We start from the raw sequence: 27223 nt of genomic DNA, 5'->3' as shown, positions 1-27223 counted from the left end.
TGGCTAGCAACAACAGCTTTCAGCCCAGACAAGCAGCCGGCGGCTCCGAGAGCGGGACTTTTTTTATTTTATTTTATTTCTCCCCGCGTGTCTTTCCACGAGAATTCGCTTCCAGGGAATCTTAAACACGAACAGCTCCTTAGTTGCAGAACAGCGGCTGAAACCCCCCCCTGACCTCTGCTCAGAGATATGAGCGGCAGCGGGCGGCCCAGGACCAGCTCGTTTGCTGAGCCGCCAGGTGTTCCGGGAGCGTCCGCCGGACCAGCCGCTGCCGTGGGGAGCAGCACAGGAAAGTCCGGGGTCCCGCAGGCCTCCGGAGGCAGCTCGTCAGGATGCTCAAACCTCAAGCTCGCCAGTAAGTTCCCTCGAGCTGACAAACGGCTCCCGTCGCTAATTCAACCCATTGCCTTTACATTTAAAACAGAATATTGTGTTATTTCCCACACATGAGGTAAAATGGTCTAAAAACCAGCCCGCTAGCCTGCTAATGGTAGCCGCTTGTTGGGTCCTGGTTCCCGGTCTGGTCAACAAACACGTGCCGCTGACCAGCAGCAATGTCACGCTGCTGGATCAACAGCTTATAATCACTAATATTCACAATCTAGGGGTTATTTCACTGTGAGTAGCTCGGCTGCTCTTTTGTGGCAAAAGCCTGACTTAAAACACCTGAACTCGGGGGCTTTGCCACCAAAAAGGTGCCCGAGCACCAAGGTCACCTGTGGGGCGAAGGCTCGGCAGCAGGTGGCCCGCCTGGAGGATGCGAGGGATGCCACTCAGGCAGGGGGGAGCAGGATAAAGTAGTTCCTGTAGGAACTAACCCCCCACGGGCCCAACCTCAGACACAAATTCAATGTTACAATTTTAAAAATGACTATTATGTAGTAAGACATGCTTGATCTGAACTTCAACAGCCATCTAAAGTTTATCACTAAATCTGACTATTACCACCTGAAAAACATTGCTAGAATTAAGGGGTTTCTGTCTAAACAAGACATGGAAAAACTTATTCATGCATTCATTTTCAGTAGGTTGGATTATTGCAATGACATCTTTACAGGCCTTAACAAGAAATCTATCAGGCAACTACAGCTGATCCAGAACGCTGAGAGTCCTTACAAACACCAGGAAACTGGACCACATTACACCGGTCATGAAATCACTACACTGGCTTCCAGTGAGTCAAAGGATAGAGTTTAAAATCTTACTGCTGGTCTACAAAGACCTGAATGGTCTTGGACCAAAATACATGCTGGATCTGTTAGTTCCTATGAAGCTCCCAGACCCCTGAGGTTCATCTGGATCTGGTTTGTTGTGGTTCCCAAGAACAAGAACCAAGCAAGGTGAGGCAGCGTTCAGTTATTCTGCTCCTCACCGGTGGAACAAACTTCCTGTAGACCTGAGGTCTGCTCCAACTGTCAGCTCCTTTAAATCAGGCCTAAAAACATTACCGTTTACTCAAGCATACTCTTAAATTAAATACTTACCTGCTGTCCTCCACTTACAACTTGTGCTTTTTATTATTTTACCTCTTTTTCTTATAATTTTATTTCTTATTACTGTTTAATTGTGTCTTGCTGCTTTTAATGTTGATGTAAAGCACTTTGAATTACCTTGTGTTGAATTGTGCTATACACATAAACTTGCCACGCCTAAGACACAGAGCATTATTTATTTCAAAACATTCATTTTCATGTAAGTATTTGCAGAACAGAATTATTGTGAAATCCTTCAGATTTGTTCATAATAAGTAAACAAGACTACTTTTAGTATGCTTATTGTTTATAAGCATACTAGGCAAGGCTAGTTTATTCATATAGCACAATTCTTGTCCTGCATCCAGGACAAGAGAAGAGAATAAGCTTTATTGGCCAAGTATGATCATGCCAGACAGGGAATTTTTTTTTTTCTCACTGAACCCAGATTTAAATAGTTACAAACAGTAATAGACAGATGGCTCTTATTGACATATATCCATTTTTTTCCCCCCAACAATGTCTTTATTGATTTTAACATGTTGCATTTACATGCAAATGTCATTCCCGCTCTCTTGGCTTCATATGTATACATGTTCAGATTCGGCAAAATGACCTTGTGCATAAACGCACATTTAACAGACAACAAACTAAAAAATAAATAAATAAAAAAACAAGGGACACCTCAACACAACAACAGATTATCAGCAATATTTATGGTTGATCATATTATTTTGAGGTACTTCAATTTTGCATGAATTTCAGATTAAATGGCTTTGAGATTTTCTACTGCAGAGAGCCACATTAATAAGTTTCCCCAGATTCATCCATCAGATTATCCAAATTAGACTTTTCAAAAAAGTAAATGACAGGCCCCCAAACATCGTCAAATAATGACTGTTTCCCCTTGATCGTGTATGTAATCTTTTCAAGTGGGCTATTACTCTTTTCGCTAATAAAAGGCGTATATAAGAGTTTGGTGTGTTCATGTAATTTTATGGTTAGCTGGGTATATACCTAGTATAATAATCTTTGGGTCGAGGGGTATTTGTATGGAGAGCATACCTTGAATACACTCTATTTCTTGCCAGAATCTTTTAATTTTAGTGCACTGCCAACATGTATACAATTTAAAGGGGAAGGTGCAGCAGTATGACGTAGACATGGTTATTGAAAGGTGCATTGTTACAACATATGATTGTGGTTATTATTATTGCACAGTGATTGATTTCTCTGAGACTCTGAGTGATGAGAGTTCATCAGAGCAACAGCTTGGGGGAAGAAACTGTCTCTGAGTCTGGAGGTTTTAGCTTCCAGTGCTCTGTAGCGCCGTCCAGAGGGGAGGAGTTCAACCAGAATGGGTCCTGGGTGTGAGGGGTCTGCAGAGATGCTACCTGCCCGTTTCCTGGTCCTGGACCGGTACAGGTCCTGCATAGATGGGAGGTTAGTCCCAATTATCCTCTCTGCAGACCTGATGGTCCGTTGCAGTCTGTGCCTGTCTAGTTTGGTGGCCGATCTGAACCAGACAGTGATGGAAGAGCAGAGAACAGACTGAATGATGGCAGAGTAGAAGGTGGTCAGCAGCTGCTGTAGCAGGTTAAACTTCCTGAGCCGACGCAGGAAGTACAACCTCTGCTGAGCCAGACAGCTCGGCTGTCTGCTGGAGAGGTGGGGAGTCCCCCCCCTCCCCATGTCTGAGATAGAAATATTGTATCCTCCTTTATCACTGCAGTGGCAGGTAGAAGCTGAGTACGGAGTTTGTGTCTGCCTGCTAATCCATCCCTTATCACCCATTTGCAGGCGGTCATGTAGCTCCTGATATTAGACCCTGAATGGGAGGTCATCTTCAGTTCATAGCAGATGTGATCATTGGTGTCTGTCCTACTGCAACACTTTATTAAGCCTCTTTTTGTCCATTTGTTGCCTCTGGCTGTTAATATTTTGAATATGTGATAGATTTTATAAAGAGTTAAGTCACATGGAATCTATCGAGACAGAATGGCAGGCTCAAATGTGGACATCATTGGATGTGTTATTAATCAATCAGTCGAGTCAATTAAACTTTATTTGTAGTTCAATTCAGCTCAAAAATACTTTATTAATCCCTAAAGGGGGAATTGATTGATGAATTCAGTGTGTTTTGGAGGTTTGAAGCAAAAGGAACAGTTTAAAGAAGAAAAAAAACAACCTATTATTACTGTCAACACACACCCAAATTAGCAAAAGTGACATACATAAGTACACGTGTTATTCACACACACATCTAAACCCATACCGATAATTTGAATAAAAGGAAAAATCCTTAGTCTAAGAGGAAACATATAACCTTATCAATTAAATAAACGGATAAGATGTAATTAAACTAAAATAACTAAATGGATATCAACTAAATGTAGGGTATTAATTAGTAAATAAATGAATAGCACCCTGGGGGGCAATATAAAAATCAAGTGTAAATAAAAGGCAACTGAGAAAAATCAGCAAGCATGTTTTTTTCTTCTTCTATTTTTCAAAGACGTAACACTAACCTATATAAATTTAATAGAGCATTAACTACCCAGACTTGAAACAAATAGTTTATTTCTAACTCTCCTTCATTTCAATATCTTTTAAACAGTTCAACATTCATCTGTAGAGTGTTACTCAACAAAAATCCAAGTAAGATATTAGTTCAAAATAATGTAGCAGCTCTGATGACGGCCTTAGACGATGCTCAACATTAGATACAGTGGTGCATTTATAACAAATAACCTCCTTAACCTAATGTTACACTACTGCTAAACTCAAACTCCATGTCAGTGTTTAATATTCTAACATTCCTGTGTGTGAAAGGGACAAACGGGTTGACAGAACTTGCAGTATTTTATTGCCAGCTTGACACAGCGCTCCAAGGCGTTTTCTCTTTCAAATGTTGCTGCATTGCTGTAATTCTAGTGTGATATGCTAACTGCATCTTACACAGTCTGAGGACCACAATATCATGAATAAAATATTTCCACACTTTAGAAGGCCGTGTGCGAGCTTTTTTTGCTGCTTCGGAGCATCCATGCTGTCTTAATTTGTTTTATTTGAATCTAACGCGCCGACACATATTATCAAAGTATATGAACTTACGATTATCCCGGCCCTGCCCAAAACAGGAAGTGACAAGGCTGTATTGTGTAACTTCCTGTGCTGGATTATAGAGCAATAACGAAGAATTGGGATTCTGTTTATTAAAAATTACATGGTTTTAGATCCTTCAGTAAAAACTCTCCAATACGATGTCCTTACTTTCCACTTTGAGTATATCAGATGGTGATATTGGAATAAGAACAACTCTAGAACAAACTTTTTCATCCCTGCATTAACTCAGTAGAAGCTAAACAATGTTTGAAGTGTTGTTTCTGTAAGTAGAACGATATAAGAACTCTATGACTAATATTCACACTTCACTATTGGCTTATTTAGAGTTAGCCATATTGCAAAAGCAGCGTTTAACAGTAATATAATTGCTCAAGAAAGTAATTATGAAAGAGAAAATGCGAGAATGACTGATCAAGAGACCAAAGGGGAAATAATAATACGTAACCTCCTTACGTCTAGGAGGACACACTGAACTAAAATAACAACCCATACGTTTATTTTAAAACCTGAATGTGGCCTGAACCCCATGACAGATTTGTCACTGTCTTCTTAAACCTTTATTTGTCAGCCTTTGATGAACATATAAGGATGAAACAAAAACATTAGTAACATTCAAATATCTGCTTTTATTGTACATGTTTTACTTGTTTCCTTGAATCGTGCAATATGTTTCAGGGCCGACAGGGAGATGCATACATATGTTATATGCACTGTTTTGTCAAGAAGAATAACTAATAACCTAATAGTTATTGTAGATGTACTGTAGATGTAGATCAACTTGATTCTTTTACAGCTACTTTGATGTTGAATTTGTTTTCCACCAATGTTTTTTTTTTTCTTAAACAAAATCAAATAGATCTGAATAGATCAGAGGCATCAGTCATTTTGACAGATAAAAACACATGACGTTGACTCGGACTTGGTATCGAAAAGCGATATCTTTCTGTTATTGATGCCGCTGTGTCAACGAGTATCGAAAAACTCATAAGTTGCACTGGAAAAAATACAGGCTGTAATTTTGAGTTTCTTTTCCTGTTGTCAGACTGTAGGCGTTGTGGTGGTTTTGTGTCGATGAATGAATAACTCTGAAATTTACCTTTTGTTTGACTCAGTTCTTGGTGTGACAATCTTTAGTTTCTTGAGTTGCAAGTTTTGAGAGGGAGTAAAACAGTTTAAATCTTCTATATCAGGAGGGAAAACTTGATGGAGACTATCACAACGGAAACTGGTAAATTCTTTGTATAAAATAATGATACTAGTTCAGTCACTTTCTCTAATTTGTTTATTTTTATGCTACTAGGTAAAATATAAATGTCAGTTTCTGCCACTAATGTAACTTATTGTATGCTGGAATTTTATTATATTGGTTTTGAAGAAAGTATTGATCAAGAATCATATTGACGATGACGTATCTAACCTTGGCGTTGCGTAATTTATAGCAGCACTTTCAGTAACAGCACATAGAGCATCTCAAAGACACAATAATGTCCCAGTGGGCCTCATTGTGTGTTTAATTAATTAGCCATTGTTTCGGGTCATATGGCATCATTGGTGACTTTGATACTGTAATCAATTTATACGGCTATCTGGGTACCGAGTTTGTTTAAGAGCTATGGGGCAGACGCCTTAAAGCACTTCTGACTATGATGCAGAGGGAGCGTCTGTCGTATCGAATGTTTCCAGAATCTGGAAATCATCATCCCACATTCAGACTCCAGCCGACTCCTGATCGCGTCCCGAGGAGCGCTCTGACTTTATAACGCTGGTTGAAGTGGAGCTGCTAACTCCAGCCGTCAGTGTGGCGGCGCAGCGGGGGCTCTGGCTTCAGAGCAAAATTAGAAACGCCAATAAGACGGTCCAAAGGCAAAGACACAGACCTAATGACCGCTGCTTCTGCAGCAGCCTCCCCTGCTGTGTTTGAGCACGAACGAAGTCCAGGAGGAAGGTTTCGGTTGAAGCTACCGCCGGTCTGTAAAAGTGGCTGCAATTTATCTACTTGTTAGGGCTGGGCGATATGGACCAAAAGTCATATCTCGATATTTTATAGCTAAATGGCGATACTCGATATATATCTCGATATTTTTTCTGTGCCTTAATTGGGGTTTCCCCCAAAGCATTATAGCATAGCATCTCTGTTAGCTTCATTTTTTTCTGAGGCAAACCCTTAAAAAAACAGTCAGTGTTAATACAAAGCCTCGTGCCAAATGTCACACAGGTTTCTTTATTAACAGAGGTCTGCACAATATCAAAATGTATAAAACAAATGAAATAAAAATAAACTGCCTGCATATATAGAATAAAAATGCTTCTTGAATAAAATAAAACAAATATCCCTTTCCTGCATAACAATTAAATTAAATTAAAATACACTGTGCAATTAATACAATGTAGACAGTAACAGGCAGACTTTTCCACTGAGGTTGACAGTTGTGCAAATAACAAAAACTTTGTGCAAATCTCAAATAAAACATTCAAGTCAATTTTTCACAAAATAAGCTATATCAAAATCATTTAAAAAAAAAAAAAAATTTTTTTTTTTTCAAAATCGATATAAACGATATTGTCTCGTACCATATCGCGTTTGAAAATATATCGATATATATTAAAATCTCGATATATCGCCCAGCCCTACCACTTGTAAATAGTTTTTTTTCATATTTGAATTGTAATTATGCTTGTTTTTAAAAGCTGCACTCTCTATATCTGCAAGTTTGGGCACAAAAATAATTTTGAACCCCCCTTCTATCACCCCCAGCAGGAAAATAAGAGCTAGAAATAAAAATCCATCATCTACTTCATGTGTCACACTTTGTTTCCTTGTCATGGACCGGGGAGGGTTCATGGATCACGCTTCCCGTTATTTGTTTTTAAGGGAACTGTTTTATAGAGAAAATACACACTATTAAATCTAAGTTTTGTTGAAAGCTTGTTTGAAGCTGTTGAAAGTCTCATTTTGATGGACAGAGAGAAAATCTGGTGGATTCTCTGGTGGGTCCAGCTCGCCTCTTGTTTTTGTGACACAGTCTCCTCGTCAGTCCTGGCTGGAAACTGTCTGCCTTGTGCCTGAAGGAAAATAATACAGGGTGGTTTGATGAAGCTGAAAAATGGCAAAGCATTAAGAGTTTATTTCCTTCTGGAAATGAGTTTCCATTTGAGAATGTCAGTAGAACGACAGGAAGCCGAGTGTGACACAATGCATCGCTGATATGTCACCGAGCCGTCAAGCAATAATAAATTAGGAAGCCGGACAAATCTTCATAATGATAGATTATTGACCTCCTGCCAGTTTCAAGTCTTAAATTGATTTTTTTTTTTATTATTAAGCTGAAAAAGACAAATAAAATCAAGAGCTTTGATATCTCGAGTTAATCTTTGATTCATAGGTAAAGAAAATGTAAGATGACAAGCAATATAGACAGTTATGTCCCTCAACCAAGTGCCCTACTTTTTACCCAGAGCCACGAGTGAGTGTTTGTTTTGTCCATGTTCGTACGGAGGATGAACCCGGTCAGTGAGGTAGAGAACCCAGTGACCCGGTCACTCTGCCAGCTTCACAGTTTCAGCGGTAACTGATACTAACAGCATGTCTATTCGATGACTGCCACACTTCTGTGACTGATGACAGTTTATTGGACATACACTTCACTCCGCACGGGGACCATATCAATAAGTTCAAAACAAGTTCATTTTCTCATTCTGGAAACGGGTCATCCTGGTCTGGATGATGGTGATAAACGACTACATCTAGATGGCAGAGGGCTGCTGTATTATTCAAACAGCATAGATGAGGATTTGACCACTGAAAAGTATTCTTCTCATGCTTTACTTGTTGATTGTCTCTCCTGGATAACTCCACAACCAGAAGAGCCAGTTGAAGTGTTTCCAGTCTGACCTGCCGTTACCCATTCGTGCAATTTAATTCTCTCTCATGAAATTGCTCTGGTTTCTCTCCCATTTATAGGCATTTATACCAATACAGATCATACCAGAGCAGTGCAACTTGTCAAATTTTAATCATGATTCAATTTTGACTCTCAGCAATCAGAAAAATGTCCTTTCTTTGTAGGGATGTTAATAATTAATCGATTTTTGATTAATTGCCGTTATGAAATTACCAGATTAAAATTAACGATTACAATTAATCTATTTATTTATTTATTTTTTTCGTTTAATTTCACCAGCTCGTATTACGCCCGGACCACATTTAATGCGACACAAAGCGCTGCGGCGCGCACATAAAGTTAGAAGAAAGAGACGGCGGATATGTTTGGTTTTAGTAATATCATGCTCAGGCAATGAGTCTGCAATGGCCCAGACGGGAGACACGTGTAGCTCAGTGCTTAACTTTTATTTTTAATCCACTCTATATTCTTCTGGTTGTTCTCCGATATGCTCCCCTAAAGCCTGAATTATGGTTCCGCCTTAAATCGACGCAGAGCCGCCGCCGTAGCCTACGGCGGCGGCTCTGCGTTGTTGTAACGCGGAACCATAAATCAGCCTTCTCCGGTACATACATAGGTTTCTCTAAACATCTGTCCCCGCTACAGTTTTAACTAAAAGAAAATGTGCTCCAATACAGCAGGTCTCATAATTTTATTTTGAACACTGCCAAAACTCTAACTTAAAACGTAACTAGAACTTAAAATTTGCTTGACACAAATGACACTATTATGGCTGCTGCTACTACTAATAGCCTTGAAGTGCACTTTATATTATATTCTTTGTGGTACAAAAATTTCTTTTTGTTACTTTTGTATCAAATAAATATTTGATTAAGGAATACATTAAAATGTCCTTTGTATTTTATATAAGCAAAAAAAAATTATGTTTGTATCTCAGATGGGGGAAAAACGCCGCTTATCAACTAATCGATGATCGATCGATAAGGTTATCAACTGTCAATTAATGAAATAATCGATAATTTGCATCCCTATTTCTTTGTCGTCCAAAATAATGATTTAAGATTTTCTTCTTTTCTTTTTGTTTCCATAATTGATCAGCCAGAGAAAGTACCGCATGAATCCCACCGGGGCAGGGGCGGGCTTTAGGCAGTGACTAATTCAGGAACCATGATTCAAAACGACAGAGAAGGCTTCAGTATTACTAATAACATGGGATCAAAAAACTGCAAAACCAGCTATTCAGTTATTCACTGGTGTTTCTTTATTTACTTACGACACATAAGTTGTTTCTGACTGGTTGTAAAGTCAATGATTGGTCCAGCGTGTCCAGAGGCATTTTCCTCCTGTGTCTGTCGGTACTTCCAACTGAAATCACAGTTGAATCCTTTATATTGACGAGTGAAGGAATCAGGATGGCTGGCCCGGGTGTTGTTAATTGTAAATTACATTCATATAAATCGAAATGTCTTTATATAATTATTGAGGTGCCAGCGCCACCACACACTATGTTTTTTAAGGTTGTAAAATAAAGATAAGGTTACAAATGTTTCTCCTAAGTGGTAAACAAATAAAATACCTCAGACATGTGTCTGACGTGAGCCTGCACATATTAGATTTGTGCTTTGCAGCTGAATGGTGTGACAAAATAATCCTTTTATAGAAGGCTGTTATCACTTTAAACAGTTTATCAGGACGAAGACAGTAGTTGGCCTATTTTTGGGCTCTTTCCCAGTTTAATTAGTCACAGACTCTTGAATATGAACCCTGCCATTCCCTTCTCTTTCCTTGGAGGGTTTTTTTTTTAAAAGGTGACATCCGCTCACTGGGCTGTTTTTTAACCTAAATATTAAAATGACTGCAGAAAGTAAAGGGTTTAATGTCAGGAATGACGATCTGGGTAGATTAGGAAAAACCTTTTGTGTCTATTTTGAATACAAAAGATCCCAAGAGACCTTTATTAATTATTCTTGTAAATTATTTTATGTTGTTTTTATTTTTTCAATCTTAACTCTGTGCTGAATTTCTTAACGTATTAAATTTGTTGTTTTTTTCCCCAGGAGACAGTGGGAAGGTGACAACAGTTGTGGCCACACCAGGTCAGGGACCAGACCGCCCACAGGAAGTCTCTTACACTGACATCAAGGTGAGCAAGAAAAGTAAAATCCAAACCTAATATAGTCGTGATTCACGCCTGTTCTGAATGACGACTGTACAACCCGATGGTCTCATTGATGACTAAGAGATTTCTCACCACATAATACCGAATTCAGAGTGAATTAATGAGTCAGTCCATCAATGAGCCTGGCTTCATCATTATTGCAGTAGGTCTTGCTATTTCTGATTTTATAATTCCCCCCTTACTTACTGCTGCCTATTTTCATTCTGAAAGCATTGCATAATGGACAAAAATAGCAAACATTCACTGTTGTTGGGCCAGAAAAGAAATTATATGGACTCACAAGGAATATGTAATATTTCTCTGACGCAAACATTTCTTTGAGCTGGATTTTTTGTGGTGTTTGTCATTGTATATAATTCATCCCACTCACAGGATAATTTGCCACGAATCAAAACCTTTCACCAATTTTCTTGGTTTCTGTATATCTCATTTATACTGTGCATGTTGGCACGGAAAATCTGACGGAGGTATTATTGCTTTCCTATCCAGAACGCTGTCGTAAAGGAGATTGTAAATGTCAAGCGTTCATTTTTGCGGTTCAGTGACTAATATTGTTAGTTCCCTCCGAAAGACTGAATTCTACCAAGAACAGTAACTGATTGATCACACTGGGAGATCCTATACTGATTCCCCTTTAAATACTTGTCAATAAATGGCTTAGACGCATTTTAACGTAAACGTTTTTTTACAGTTTGACTCCTTTTTTAAAATGTGAAAGATGCATCAAAAAGGTACATTTAAGGATCTGTCTTCTGCTACATTCCCTCAGTCCCCCAACACGGTGCTTGTGCTAAAACTTTATGTAATATTTATTTATTTGGTTATTTTAGAAAAACAGGGTCAGAACTTTCACTGCTACTGGGACGTGGAGCCCTTTTTGTTTTGTAGTATCTTCATGAGTTGATTGAATTGAATTAGGGATGCAAATTATCGATTATTTCATTAATTGATAGTTGATAACCTTATCGATCGATCATCGATTAGTTGATAAGCGGCGTTTTTCCCCCATCTGAGATACAAACATAATTTTTTTTGCTTATATAAAATACAAAGGACAATTTAATGTATTCCTTAATCAAATATTTATTTGATACAAAAGTAACAAAAAGACATTTTTGTACCACAAGGAATATAATATAAAGTGCACTTCAAGGCTATTAGTAGTAGCAGCAGCCATAATAGTGTCATTTGTGTCAAGAAAATTTTAAGTTCTAGTTACGTTTTAAGTTAGAGTTTTGGCAGTGTTCAAAATAAAATGATGAGACCTGCTGTATTGGAGCACATTTTCTTTTAGTTAAAACTGTAGCGGGGACAGATGTTTAGAGAAACCTATGTATGTACCGGGTGAAGGCTGATTTATGGTTCCGCGTTACAACAACGCAGAGCCGCCGCCGTAGGCTACGGCGGCGGCTCTGCGTCGATTTAAGGCGGAACCTTCAGGCTTTAGCGGAGCATATCGGAGAACAACCAGAAGAATATAGAGTGGATTAAAAATAAAAGTTAAGCACTGAGCTACATGTGTCTCCCGTCTGGGCCATTGCAGACTCATTGCCTGAGCATGATGTTACTAAAACCAAACATATCCGTCTCTTTCTTCTAACTTTATGTGCGCGACGCGGCGCGTTGTGTCGCATTAAATGTGGTCCGGGCGAAATACCAGCTGGTGAAGTTAAACGAAAAAAAAAAAAAAAAAAAATAGATTAATTGTAATCGTTAATTTTAATCGGGTAATTTCATAACGGCAATTAATCGAAAATCGATTAATTATTAACATCCCTAAATTGAATTGAAAACTTCTTCTTGCCCCTTTTCCATCATGGAATGGAACATATGTGAACTATTTCCATGATATGGAATAAATAAAAATGAAATGAAATGAAAATCATCATCATTTGTCTTAACCAGTTTGACCAGGAGCAATTCCCCTGACAACATCACTCCGGGCATCATTTACAGGGCAGCCTCAGGTCCTTAAAAAGTCTTAAATTCCATTTGTGCTAAAATAAGGCCTTTAAATGTCTTAATTTGTCATAAATCTCAGCCCAAGGGTCTTAATTTTAGAGGGAATGTATCCAGTCATCATTAAAAAGTTTATTTCATGATTTTGAGGAGAATCTCCTGCGGAGGCTCTAAATCTGTGTTGCCAGGTCTGGCAAGTTTCAGACTATTTGGGCTGAAAAATATATATTTGCGGCTGCTTTTCCTGGTTTTTACTAAATATTTAGGAGAAATTATTAACAAAAAAAGTTTCCATTATGGCAGAGAAAAGTAGAAATGTTTTATTTGCTTTAATCTACTGAAATTAAATTGTGGTCTTTGTTTGGAGCCTGACCTTTTTTTGGACTATTCAGTGGTGTTGTGAAGCTTGAAATGTATTATGCATTTAATAATTTGACGATTTTAACATAGAGAATGTATGATTTTTTTTTTTTTTTAATTTTAAATTTTTTTTTTTTTTATTTTGCACTGTTTTTCTTTTCCTTCGCACTACTTTTTATTTCCATCACAATGTACATACACTGTCTATATCTTCCCTGCATGTGTGTGTTAAGTGTACTGCTGCTAACATGCGAGTTTCCCCATTGAGGGAGTAATAAAGGATTTTCTTATCTCTTATCTTATCTTATTTGGGCTGGTTTTTCATTATTTTGGTGGATTTTACATCATGTTTGGGCTGGAACCTGTCAGCCAGATCTGGCAACCTCAATCTCAGTGCTGGATTTCTTAGTGACTTGTGTTTCTGGTCTTAAATTTTGTTTGAAAATTGTATTAAAAAGTCTTAAATTTACCTTGGTGAAACCTGTAGACACCCTAATTTAAGGCATGTAAATCCCCCTAGTATAAACAACAGCTGAGCTCCTCCAATAACTTATCAATAACAAAGACCTGACCACAGCCTGTATGTACGACGTCATTAATGGGAGGCCGAAGGTTTTTACACACCTATTTACCACTTTGCTCCTGCAAAACAAACCAGTGCTGTTCTGTCCTGCAGTGCGTGCTGTGGATGACAAGCATCTGCGCTGCTAACATTAGACCACAGCTGTTAATATTTAATTCATGGAGGGGAAAAGAGTTTGTCTTTGCAGCCCTAGAGATACACAAGGCTTACAGAGTTAAGTAACAGAGCGGAGGATGAATCATATCTCACACTGGCAAACAAGCAGCACCGCTGCCAACACCAGAGCCCACGTTAGAGGCCAGAGGACCCGTCGATAGTCTTTCCTTAATGATTATTTCCCAGTTTTGTCTGAAGTTTTTGTTGTTTTTATTACAGATTTTACCCTGTAGGATCCTTTTGTGGCGCTCCTCTGTCAGAATCCTCTTAGGATACGGCAGAGGAACGAAATATCAATGCCTTCGCTGTTGCTTACTATGCAGAACTGAAAAGAGTGTTTACAGCCTGCTATGGATGACATTTAGCTGCTCTGATATTTGCAAAATGGCCCACATTTAAGTGTACTGCTGCTAACATACGAGTTTCCCCATTGAGGGAGTAATAAAGGATTATATATTAAACATTTTTGTCAGTCCAGTGTCTGACTTTCCTCTCTTTGTAAAACCCACAGGTCATTGGCAATGGATCGTTCGGTGTGGTGTACCAAGCTCGGCTCATCGACACCCAGGAGATGGTGGCCATCAAGAAGGTTTTGCAGGATAAGAGGTTCAAGGTAGGACTGTAGTCTGAGCTTGGTTCCTATGTTTAATCTTTACCGCTCTTAGAATTATTTTTTTTTCCCTTTTTTTAATGTTTGAAATGAGGTCAATAGTCTTATTTACAAACTCCATTTCCAAAAACAACTGTGAACTCACAGATGACTTTGAACACCCTTTTCAGACTCATGCAGATCAGCTGATCTTGGCTCTTCAGAACTTCAGAAGTCGCCTTTCTGTATAGCGTAGTTCATATTATGAACAGCAAGTATCATATTTTTTTAATTCTTTTTTGGGCTCTAGTGGCTCTTTATTTAAGTTGCAGACTGGAAGGGGGTAGAGCACAAATGTCAAAGAGAGAGAATGAGAGAGAGAATGTGGATGACAAGCAGCAAAGGTGTGCAGGCCGGGATTCGAAACTGCGACCACTGCAGGAGGACTGTAGCCTCGGTATATGAGCCGCTTGCTTAACCCACTGCGCCACCGAGCAGCCCAATTTTCACATTTTTTTTATGACTTTTATCGCCTGAGGTAGCTGTGAACTACAACTCCAAACTCATTTCCTTAACTGGACTAGGCCTGGGTGAAAAACCGAAAATGTACTGTTACCGAGCTTACGTTTCAAGTGTTGTGCATTCACATTGTTACAGTTACATTGGGTTTAAAATGTGCGACTTGTCTTTTTGGCCTTGAATTTAGTTTGAAAATAGTATTTTAAAAAGTCTTACATTTAACTTGGGCAAACTTGTAAACACCCTGCAAACCGCTCTGATTAGGCCTGGGCGATTTAAAAAAAAAACAAAAAAACTTACCGTTACCGACAGTCACTGCGATGACAGACATCAAATTTCCCATGTCGGTAAATTCTGTGTTTCGATAAAAGAAAAGAGAAAATTTTGACATTTGTGCTGATAGGCTAGTTTCATTACCCTTTTTAGAATGAGTGTCTGTAATCACGTGACTCCATCCATCCAGTCTGAACGAGAAGGGAAACCCAAGAAGATGGCTGACATAACAGGACCGTCTAGTGTGAGACTCGTGCATTTCAACACGTTCACACACTCTCACGCCAAACATGGCGTTTCTCACGCTGAGAAATTAACTTCAGCGCACAGTAACTCCAACAGTCCATCTTACAAACGAGTCACGGCATGCTACTGTGCACTTTCAACTCAGGTTACTGACTAATTCAAACAGCTGCTCTATCAGCCAATCAGAAAATAGATTTTTTTTTTTTGTTGCCAGGTAAAGTCTGAGTTTCAGCTTCAAGCACTTCATGAATGTGTAGCGGCGCTTTTCTATTGGTACCTACTCGGCTCGACTGAACTCGGCCCAGTTTCTTTTCCTTTACAACCCAGCGGTCGGAGCAGAAGTAGGCGGGTTGGAGCGAACTCTTTCTGAAGACGACGGGTCGATGGGACACTGGGAGAGACATTCAGTGCACAGGGTTTAAACGCCCCATGAAAGTAGCCGGCAAAAGGGGGGGGTTATCGTTAGAGATGCACCGATCAGGATTTTGAGGGCCGATCACCGATCTCGAAAACCAGTATCGGCCGATCCCGATTTTGCCGATCACCGATCACCGCATGAAATCCATAAATTCGTCAATATTGTTGTCTCATGTACACGACACTGACATTGTATTATTAGGTATAAAAATTAGGAGATTAGGTGTAAGACTCGGCTTACAAAGAGTAAGTGTAGTTTAGTAGCTTCAGCTTTCCTGTGGTAATAATTATGTACAACATGTGCAGCAACACAGACAACAGTAGACATTTCACTCTTAGAGTTGATACAAGTTGTAAACTATAAACCTTAGTTTTCCTGTGGAAAGAGGAATTCAATCTTAAAATAAAAATGAATTATTAAGCTTTGTGAAAGCTTTAGCGGTAGCATCCGCTGCATGTGAGGAAACTCTTGTGAGTGAAGCAAAACTCTTCACACTAGAACTCCACATGTCACTCCTGAAGCGACTGACACGACTGTCGTCCTGCATGAGGCTTTGGACTGTAAATAGTTTGGTAAAACTCCGACAGGATTTCATCAGTGAAGTATTTACACCGCAGCAGCGCGCAGCGCGCACCGCACATCCAAGCTGCAAACGTGTTTAAACCCGATGTCTTCTACAACTGAAAGCGGCTGATGAGCAAAGCATATGAATTAATTTCCTTACGATGTAGTTCTTTATTTTTCTTCCTGTCGTTTATATGTCTCTGTTACAGGTGTTACAGCTGAGTTAGTGCCGTTGCTCCTTTTTTTCTCTGCCTTAGCTGCAGCCAACTTTGAAAACTCAATATACTCCGTGTGAAAAACTTTCAAATGTCTTATCGGCTTCGTTGTGTTGAAATTCTTTTGTAACATTCCTCCTCATGGTATCTCCTTTGGACACACTTTGCAAACTGCAAATTTGTTGTCCTTTTCAGACATTGTAAAACTCCCGCACCGGCGAGGCCGACGCCTCCTCAGGACTGCTCGGTATGAGATGCGGGAACGCCCGCGCGGGCGGGGGTTTGTTTTAAACGTCATCAGATCGGCCGCTTTGAACTATTATTTTCCGATCTCCGATCAAAACCGATAGGGCCATTATCGGCCCGATCCCGATCAGGGGCCGATCGATCGGTGCATCTCTAGTTATCGTACATTTACCGCTATCGAGGTAAAATTGACGAACTTATCGTGATATTGATTTGAGGTCATATCGCCCTAAACTGGACTCCACGTGTGCAAACAAAACTAAAAACAATGTAGGTTTCAATTGCTTTTTGCCAACTTGTTCATGTTTGTCAAATGCTTGTTGTTTGTGTGTTTGTTTTTCCCCCCGCTACAGTGATGTTTTTTATCTTTCTTCTTTTGTCATGGTTTCAGAATCGGGAACTACAGATCATGAGAAAGCTGGACCACTGCAACATTGTCCGACTGCGTTATTTCTTCTACTCCAGTGGCGAGAAGGTATCTGTTCCTGCAGATTTAACCGACCTTAAAGACAACTGACAACCAAAGTGCCTTTTGATGAAGTTTATTTGAAAATTATGGACAGAAAATCAATCTAAGATTTTTAAGTTTTCCATATTTCCATTCTTTTACTTCTAAAAGTCTATTGTTATGGTGATAAAATTAGTCTTAAAAAACAAAAATCCTTTTGAGGGGGAAAAAGGAAAAGGTAGTCCATTTCAAAATAAAAGCACTTTTGGGGTGGGTTTTTTTTTTTTTTTTTTATTAAACTTTTGAATAAACAAACATCTCTGCTTTATTACAGTTGTCTTAAAAAAAAAAACAATGTTTTGACCACTGGCATTTCTCTTTCTCACTGTCCTGTACAGAAAGATGAAGTGTACCTCAACCTGGTGCTGGATTATGTCCCTGAGACGGTCTACAGGGTTGCCAGGCATTATAACAAGGCCAAGCACATCATTCCTTTCATATATGTGAAGGTAACATTCCTGCTTTTCCTCCCAACACACATCTGAATCTGTCATGTATTTGGTTTTTGTTAACCCACTCAGTTGTTCCCAAACGTCAAAAAAGAGGGCATCTTTACTTCAGCATGTCTAAACCCCCCCAAAACATTGCTAACGGCAGCTTTTCTTGTGTCATGGCCTCCTCAGGTGTACATGTACCAGTTATTTCGCAGTCTGGCGTATATCCATTCCCAGGGAGTTTGTCACAGAGACATCAAGCCCCAAAACCTGCTCGTCGACCCCGAAACCGCCATCCTGAAGCTGTGCGACTTCGGCAGGTGAGCTGATTGAATGAACTTCTGCACAGGCTTGGATGTAGACTTGTAGTCAAGAAGACCGTCTAAACTGAGACCAAGACACTACCGAGGCCAAAGAGGATCAAGACCAAGACTAGTTCAGCTCAAGACCGAGACCAGAAACAAAACTAGTTATTTCCTGATCCTGCGTGATTGTAGAACATCAGCTCCATCCTGGTTCAGCTAGTTTCCATATGAGCTTGTATTCAACTGCAGCACAATAACAGAGAAGTGGATGATGATGTTGAACTCACTATAAATGTTTTCATCCATCAGCTGAGATCAGATATGTGTGGCGACTGCACTACCGCTATTTCTACACTACTGGAGGATTGACTCCAGTGCTTTTAAGGATTGACACGACGACTAACTAGTCCCAAAGTATCTACCAGAATAACCAGCCTCCAACACCCCTCTCCACCTCAGAAAAGTCATGAATAGTAAATGTTACTGGTAGGGATGTCCCGATCAGGTTTTTTTTGCCCCCGAGTCCGAGTCCTTTGATTTTGAGGACTTGCCGATACCGAGTCCTGATCCGATACTTTTATAAAACAATAAAAAATGAAGAAGAGAAAAGAAAATTATGCAGGATGACCCTTTTATTATATTTTAACATGTGTACTGTAAACTGAGCACATAGGAGGTAGGCAGCTTGAACATTCTTAAGTCAGTATAACATTTTTTTCTTCACATTAGAAGTAGAACAACTACTAGTGCAACATTAGAACTAGGTTTGTGGTGTTAAAAGCAGCTTTGTCCTTGCCACCCCTCGAAATCCCCATTTGACAAATCTTGCAGTTTGCGACAGCATTGTTCTCCTCGTTCACTCTGAAGTAATTCCACACAACAGACATGATAGCATAGGGCTGCTTCAGCTTCAAAACAAACAGGCGTGCTCTGCGCGCATGCGGTGCTCTCCGCGCATGCGCAACGCGAACCCTACGCTGTAGACTCTGCGTCGGTGCGACGCGGAACCATAAATCAACGCACACGTGGATGTCGGCGCCAGTGAGTATTTTCACCGGACATTTTGACCGGAGAGATTATAAAATACCGGATTTCGGCATATTTTACCGGACAAAGTCCGGCAATTACCGGACAACGGAAACCCTGATATATATATATATATATATATATATATATATATATATATATATATATATATATATATATATATATATATATATATATATATATATCCGATTCCTGATCGGCTCATAACGTCCGAGTCCGGATCGAGTCTGCAATCACGTGATCGGCCCCGATTTCCAATCACGTGATCGGATCGGGACAACTCTAGTTACTGGTTTAAATTGGACCTAATTTGGAGATGAAACCTGAATTTTAAATATTAAAGATACAAGTACCAACTTGAAATTACATTATTTACCATTAAAGTAATCTGATTACACCGTATATCAGCATCACTGAAATGGACCTGATGCTTAATCAATCACAATATGCAAATATTACTCATATATTTATTCAAACATGGCCGTTTATAAACACAAAACTGTAATTAAATACAGACACATGCAGATGCACCTAAACATTAAAGGAGCAGTACCCCCAATGGCCGTCGTGGTGAAGGGTGGCGCTATAGAGTCTCATTTCTTAAAAGGAGCCTCATGCTCCTTTAAATCAGATGCAAAATACAAATAGTTTACTGTACATTAACTAGAGGAAGAACTGCTGATCACCAGATTCTGTCACCTTGGTGTGCAACGGCATCTCAGTTGTCCGAGACATGAAGAGACCGAGATGTCAAAAAAGTGTTTAACGTTACCTGTTTTTGTTTCCCACAGTGCAAAGCAGCTGGTCCGCGGCGAGCCCAACGTGTCGTATATCTGCTCGCGGTACTACCGGGCTCCCGAGCTCATTTTCGGTGCCACGGACTACACGGCGAACATCGACATCTGGTCGGCTGGATGCGTACTGGCAGAGCTGCTGCTCGGACAGCCCATATTCCCCGGAGACAGCGGCGTCGACCAGCTTGTAGAGATCATCAAAGTGAGTGTTTCAGAACGAAATGATGCGTGAGCGTTACTGTTCAACTTCATTCATGTTTGCAGGGCGGCCGCGACTCCTTAAAAAGTCTTAAAAGTCCTTTAAGGCCTTTTTAAATGTCTTAATTTGGCTTAAATCTCCATCCAAGGGTCTTAATTTTTTAATCTTAATTTTAGAAAGAATTTATCCAGTCATTAGTTTTCTTACACTTTGAAAAGGAAAAGTTTATTTAATTGTTTTGAGGAGAAATAAATCTGTTTCCCAGTTAGACATGCGCTTGCTTGACGCCTCAGCCAGGGTTGCCAGGTTGAGCGGGTTTCCGTCCAATTGGGCTGAAAAATATAGGACTGGGCGGGTTGATAAAATTTGGGATGCTTTTCCTGATTTTTACAAAATGTTTAGGAGAAAATATTAACAAAAATGTTCCCATTATGGCAGAGAAAAGTAGAAATTTATACAATAAACTCACTATTATATTTGCTTTTATCTACTCAGTTTAATTGTAGTCTTTGTTTGGAGTCAGAACTTTTATGGCTATTTAGTGGTGTTATGAAGATTAATTTGCTTATACTTACACATTTAAAAATGTATGGTTTTAACGTAGAGAATTTATGATTTGGGCTGGTTTTGCATTATTTCTACGGGTTTAACATCGCGTTTGGGCTGGAACCTGTCAGCCAGATCTGGCAACCTTGATCTAAGTGCTGGATTTCTTAGTCAGTGTAGTCTCGAAACAAGCAAGCAAGTATGGATAAATTTAGCGACAAATGGCCTCGAAAATTCCAGTTTCACATGGCGGCTGAAAGCTAAGATGCCGAAAGATGACAGCGAGGCTAACTATAAACATTTTAAGTAGGGAACAACGGGGATCAAAGCGCTAGAGTCTCGTATGTAGAGCAGAAAACGCGTAGCTTTTGCTACAGACCGCCAATGCCAGCCATTTTGTGTGCTTCAAGTAACATAAGTGAGCTCACGTTTCAAGTGTTTCAAAGTGTTTCAAAGTGTGTGACTGTATTTTTGGTCTTAAATTTGTATGAAAATTGTTATTAAAAAGTCTTAAATTTAACTTGGTCCAACCTGTAGACACCCTGTGTTTGTTTGTTTTGGTTGTCCTCCATGATTGCTCACTCTCCTCCTCCATCTTTCTCTCAGGTGTTGGGTACACCAACAAGGGAACAAATTCGAGAGATGAATCCAAACTACACAGAGTTCAAGTTCCCTCAAATCAAAGCCCATCCTTGGACCAAGGTAGGAAACACGTATGGGGGTAAAAACCGGCATTAGAGCTGGTCTGTTCTCTCGAGAGGCATGAAGAGGGGGATGAGCCTTAAAAACATATAAAAGAAAGGTGGATAATGGTTGTTATTTTAATCTGAATATGGTCAAGTGTCGTAGCAGAAGAGGACAGCAGAATATATTCACACCAGAAGCTACAGCCAAGTGATTTATTGATTAATTCTGTCCCAACATTTGTCTGACAGTTGAAGTGGTTTTATCATCTACATTTACAAAGTGGCCGCGGGTCCTTAAAAAGTCTTAAATTCCATTTGTGCTAAAATAAGGCCTTTTAAATGTCTTAAAAAGTCTTAAATCTCAATCCAAGGGTCTTAACTTTAGAGGGAATGTATCCAGTCATCATTAAAAAGTTTATTTCATCGTTTTGAGGAGAATCTCCTGCGGAGGTTCTAAATCTGTGTTGCCAGGTTGGCCAAGTTTAAGTCCAATTGGGCTGAAAAATATATATATTTGGGCTGCTTTTCCTGGTTTTTACTAAATATTTAGGAGAAATTATTAACAAAAAAGTTTCCATTATGGCACAGAAAAGTAGAAACTTTTTATTTGCTTTAATCTACTGAATTTAATTGCAGTCTTTGTTTGGAGCCTGAACTTTTTGTGGGTATTTAGTGGTGTTGTGAAGCTTGAAATGTATTATGCATTTAATAATTCACTGTTTTAACATAGTAATGTATGATTTGGGCTGGTTTTTCATTATTTCGGCAGGTTTTGCATCGCGTCTGAGCTGGAACCTGTCAGCCAGATCTGGCAACCTCCACTTTAGCGCTGGATTTCTTAGCGACTTGTCTTTTTGGTCTTAAATTTTGTTTGAAAATGGTATTAAAAAGTCTTACATTTATTTTGGTCAAACCTGTAGACACCCTGATTGAGGGCTTGGATGCTTTTTAACGTCTATTCGTACGGCAGGAGGGTGGGTGTTTCAGTGTCACCTACAATGTCCCTGGCTCTCCAGAAGCATCTTGCTGTGTGAACTAACAAATGGGAGTGAAACTCTGATGACCTTCTCAGCTGTCGTCATCCACTGCAGGGACGCAGCTACTCCGGATGCTCCGTCCACCTCTATGCTTATAAACTGTAGCAACTGTTTCTCATTGTTTTTCCTTTCTTTGGACGGCTGTCAGCATCCCTCTCTTGTTGCTCCTCAGGTGTTTAAGCCTCGCACCCCCCCAGAGGCCATCGCTCTGTGCTCCCGGCTGCTGGAGTACACGCCGGCCTCGCGCCTCTCTCCGTTAGAGGCCTGCTCTCACGCCTTCTTCGACGAGCTGCGCCAGCCTAACACGCGGCTGCCGAGCGGACGGGAACTGCCCATGCTCTTCAACTTCAGCACCACCGGTACTCAAGTCATGTACATTTAGTTGTATTTAGTTCAGAGCATATTTAACCCTTCCAAAATGGTTTTAAATTACTCCATCTTCAGGGCGGCCTTAAAATGTATTAATTAATTAATTATTATTTATTAATTAATTTCCTTTTTCCTAAAATTATGGCTTTAAATGTCTAAATTTGTCTTAAATCTCAATCTAAGGATCTTTTAATCTTAATTTTAGAGGGAATTTATCCAGTCATTATTAAAAAGTGTTCTTACACTTTGAAAAGGAAAAGTTTATTTAATCGTTTTGAGGAGAAATAAATCTATTTCCCAGCCTCAGTCAGTGTTGCCAGGTTGGATGGGTTTCAGCCCAATTGGGCGGAAAAATCTAAGACTGGGAGGGTTGATAAAAGTCAGGCTGCTTTTCCTGGTTTTTACAAAATATTTAGAAGAAATTATTAAGAAAAAAGTTTCCATTATGGCAGAGAAAAGTTGAAATTTACTAAATAAACTCACTGATATTTTATTTGCTTTAATCTGCTCAATTTAATTGTAGTCTTTGTTTGGAGCCTGAACTTTTTTTGGCCATTTAGTGGTGTTGTGAAGCTTCATTTGCTTATGACCTGAAATGTATTACGCATTTAATAATTTAGAGTTTTAACATAGAGAATGTGTGATTTGGGCTTGTTTTTCATTATTTCTGTGGGTTTTACATCGCGTTTGGGCTGCAACCTGTCAGCCAGATCTGGCAACCTTGACCTCGGCGCTGGATTTCTTAGTCGGCGTAGTCTTGAGACCCGGCAAGAACATATAGATAAATGTAAATTTAGCAACAAATGGCTCGAAAATTCTAGTTTCTCGTGACGGCTGAGAGCTAAGACAGCGAGGCTCAGTGTGGTTCGCTGTAATGGTTTTAAATTGGGCTCAACAGGGATCAAAGCGCTGGATTTGTGTATTCACATTGTTACTCTGTTACATTGGGTTCAAAGTGTGTCACTGTCTTTTTGGTCTAAAATTTAGTTTGAAAATGGTATTAAAAAGTCTTTGTCAAACCTGTAGACACCCTGATCTTCCTGTTTTGGTCTCCGCAGAGCTGTCCATCCAGCCTCAGCTGAACTCAATCCTCATCCCTCCTCACGCTCGTTCACACACGGCTGCTTCCGTCCACGGTGAGAAACTCTTAGTGACGGATCTGTAAACGTCATTTCTCTGCAGTTCTTACAATTGTTTTACTCCAGCTGCGGAAACTAAACGGATCAACCTCAACGTTAAAGCTCTTATTGTGGTCGCCACTTGGAAAGTCCCAATTTATTTCAATTGATTGGTATGGAACGCTGACAGTCAAAATTAAATAAATAATTAATGAATTAAATCATTGAATAAATGTACAATGAAATAAATAAAATTGGAAATACATAAATATATAATTTATTTAATACACAATTAAATAATTAAATGCATCATTAAATGGTGAATATATTTCATTGGATATACATTAGTCGAAGTGACAGTTTAAATAAATTTGTGATATGCTTCAGCCAATGCAGGAACCATGAAATAATTAAATATGTAATGAAATAATGTAATATATATCCAATGAAATATTCAAAATGTAATTATTTAATGACACATTTAATTAATTGTATATTAAATAAATTATATATTTATGTATTTCCAAATTTACTTATTTAATTGTACATTTATTTAATGATTTAATTATTTAATTTTGACTGTTTCAGCAACCATGAAATAATTGAATATGTAATGAAATAATGGAATATATATATCCATGAAATATTCAAAATTCTATTATTTAATGACACATTTAATTGTATATTAAATAAATTATATAGGTATGTATTTCCAAATGTATTTATTTCATTGTACATTTATTTAATGATTGAATTAATTATTTATTTAATTCTGACTGTTTCAGCAACCATGAAATAATTAAATATGAAATGAAATGTATATATATCCAATTAAATATTAAAAATTGAATTATTTAATGACACATTTAATTATTTAATTGTATATTAAATAAATTATATATTTATGTATTTCCAAATGTATTTAATTCACTGTACATTTATTTAATGATTGAATGAATTCATTATTTATTTAATTTTGACTGTTTCAGCATTCCATAGATTGGGGGCGAGAATAAATACATGCATTGTGCATTTTACTAAATAGTATAATAGCTGTTCGATGCCACAAGGTGGCAGCACAACACAGGAAAAACCCAGTCCCCCACTTGTCGGAGACAGATTTTCAGGGAGGTACATGTCTGAATTTACAGTTTTCTCTCGATCTCCTCCTGTCTCTCCTCAGATGGTACCGGTTCAGATTCATCTCAACACAGTTCAGTACCAGGATCCCTCAACAGCATCTGAAGCATCGTCTCACCCGCCTACCTGCAAGCCTCACCCTCCTCTCAGACATACACAAATACACACTACAGCTTTCCTCTGTGCCGCTCGCTTAATGATCTGTTTCTGTAAACGCTTTGGACAAACTGTTAGTTGTTTAGCTGCCAGGACGGAAACGACAGCAGATTACACACGCAGACAGTTGGGTGGCATGAAAAGGTTCAATTGTGGGGGCTGGTCCTCTGAGATCCACCTTTTTTCTTTTTTTTTTCTTTTTAAATCAGCATTTGGTGTTTATTTATTTGACAAATTGGAAAAAAATTAATTGTGTGATTTAAGTTTTGTTTTTTTTCTCCACTTGCAATCATTATTATTATTCTTTTATGTTTTTAAAACCCTGTTTGTAATGCTGGACTGCGCTTCCCGATCAACACCGGAACTGAGCCCTCGTAGGTGTTCTTCTTGTAGAGCTTATAGACGGTTTGTGGTGTTTATCTGGTGAGTCTGTTGCGTTTTTACAGATCAGGGTGGAAGTTATCAGCCGCCAGTAAGAGACCGACAGAATCCTCCCGCTCGGTCTGAAGCTTCCTGTCGGGTAAAAAAAACGCACGTTCCCTCACCAGCCTGGTGGTGAATTTACCCAGCAATGATTTTATAGTTATCGCTCTTTAAATATCAGTTAGATCTTTCATCGTTTGAGCCCTCCTCTCCGTTTTTAATCTGGATTTAATTTAATTTGCCCCTCGGCTTTGGCTACATCTATTACAACGTAAATAAAGTAAAATCAAAGTAAAATTAGTCTGAGTATTTTTAGACAATTAGACCGAAACTGTTCTGCTTCTTATTTATTCAGGGGTTAAAGGTAGGGTAAGTGATTTCTGGATGACATCATGTCTGTTCTCACTTGAATGTGTTGCCTCAGAAGACTTTGCAGTGGTTTAGATATGAAGACTGTTTTTAAACTACTTTTCTGATATTCCCTGTAGCGTAGAATTGCTTACCCTGCCTTTAAACTGTGTTTATTTACAATAAAATGACGGAAAAGAAATTTGGTGGCCAACTGCTTAGTCTTAATTATTCCTAAAGTAAGTTGGTACGCTTAAAACTTAGGAAGGTGACTATGATTTTTAAAAATTGACAATTTTAATTAGTTGATTCGATTTGGAATACTGATACGTTTGTTTTAAAAGAGTTTAATTATGGAAAACTATTGTAACTACATCTGTTCACATGTGATCACGTGGAGAACCAGAGGCTGGACTTGTAGCTCTTCATCAATCATTTAAAAAGTTTTAAAGTTTGGCACAATAAAGGCAAACCAGGAACAACCAAAAAAGATACATTTTGAGGAGTTTCTTTCCTCGTTTAGAAGTGTGGTTAGAAACTAAAGGAGAATGAATCCGTCTCTGTTGATCAAACGCTTGAGAGGATCTAACAGGATTCCACCTGTGTATTTGTGTTTGGATGAGACTGAGAGCTGGACTGGGTCTGGGAGCCGAACCAGGACCCAGTCGGGCTGCGTTTTGTCGTTTTTGTTTTGTTTAAACATCTGCTTGCCCGCGTTAGTTGAAGTTGTTTGAGGACGAAGAGTGAGACCTTTTATGGAGAGAGTGGACGTTAGGAGAACGTGTTACTGTGTAAGTGTCTGATTCCAGTCTGCAGCCTGAACAGCCGCCGTTTTAGGATTAGAGCAACAGCTCGGACTTTAGTCGGCAGTACAGACCACCTGAAAGTTCGTAGTTGAAAACATTTGATACGATTGAACCATCCCTCCACCTGCGGCTCTCGACTGCAGCCGTGTTAGACGTTTTTATTTCCAGAGTAAGCACTTGGCTCTGTTTAATTTCACCACACATAAGTGGATAAGAGGAGAGTTGTTTTTATGTTCGCTCTCTTTCACGGCGAGGTTCTTCCTTCCAGCGGCCTCGCGGCTTCATTTTTAGTGTGTGTGTGTGTGTGTGTGTGTGTGTGTGTGTGTGTGTGTGTGTGTGTGTGTGTGTGTGTGTGTGTGTGTGTGTGTGTGTGTGTGTGTGTGTGTGTGTGTGTGTGTGTGTGTGTGTGTGTGTGTGTGTGTGTGTGTGTGTGTGTGTGTGTGTGTGTGTGTGTGTGTGTGTGTGTGTGTGTGTGTGTGTTCACTCACACTCAGAGCTGT

At 39.1% G+C, this 27223-nt stretch overlaps 1 protein-coding gene across 1 annotated transcript; it reads left to right on the top strand.

The window, feature by feature from the left end:
* Positions 1-26048, top strand: gsk3aa (glycogen synthase kinase 3 alpha a). The gene is made up of 11 exons (XM_061741343.1): positions 1-355; positions 10558-10643; positions 14249-14350; positions 17199-17282; positions 17654-17764; positions 17939-18069; positions 19893-20097; positions 21247-21342; positions 22536-22722; positions 23791-23868; positions 25034-26048. The coding sequence occupies exons 1-11, from the start codon at positions 190-192 to the stop codon at positions 25093-25095; spliced, it is 1308 nt and encodes a 435-aa protein (XP_061597327.1). The 5' UTR covers positions 1-189; the 3' UTR covers positions 25096-26048.
* The last annotated feature ends 1175 nt before the right edge of the window (positions 26049-27223 follow it).

The sequence above is a fragment of the Cololabis saira genome, chromosome 15 (assembly GCF_033807715.1).
Source record: "Cololabis saira isolate AMF1-May2022 chromosome 15, fColSai1.1, whole genome shotgun sequence".
NCBI classification, from domain to species: Eukaryota; Metazoa; Chordata; class Actinopteri; order Beloniformes; family Belonidae; genus Cololabis; species Cololabis saira.
This window is presented reverse-complemented; position numbering and strand designations above follow the sequence as displayed.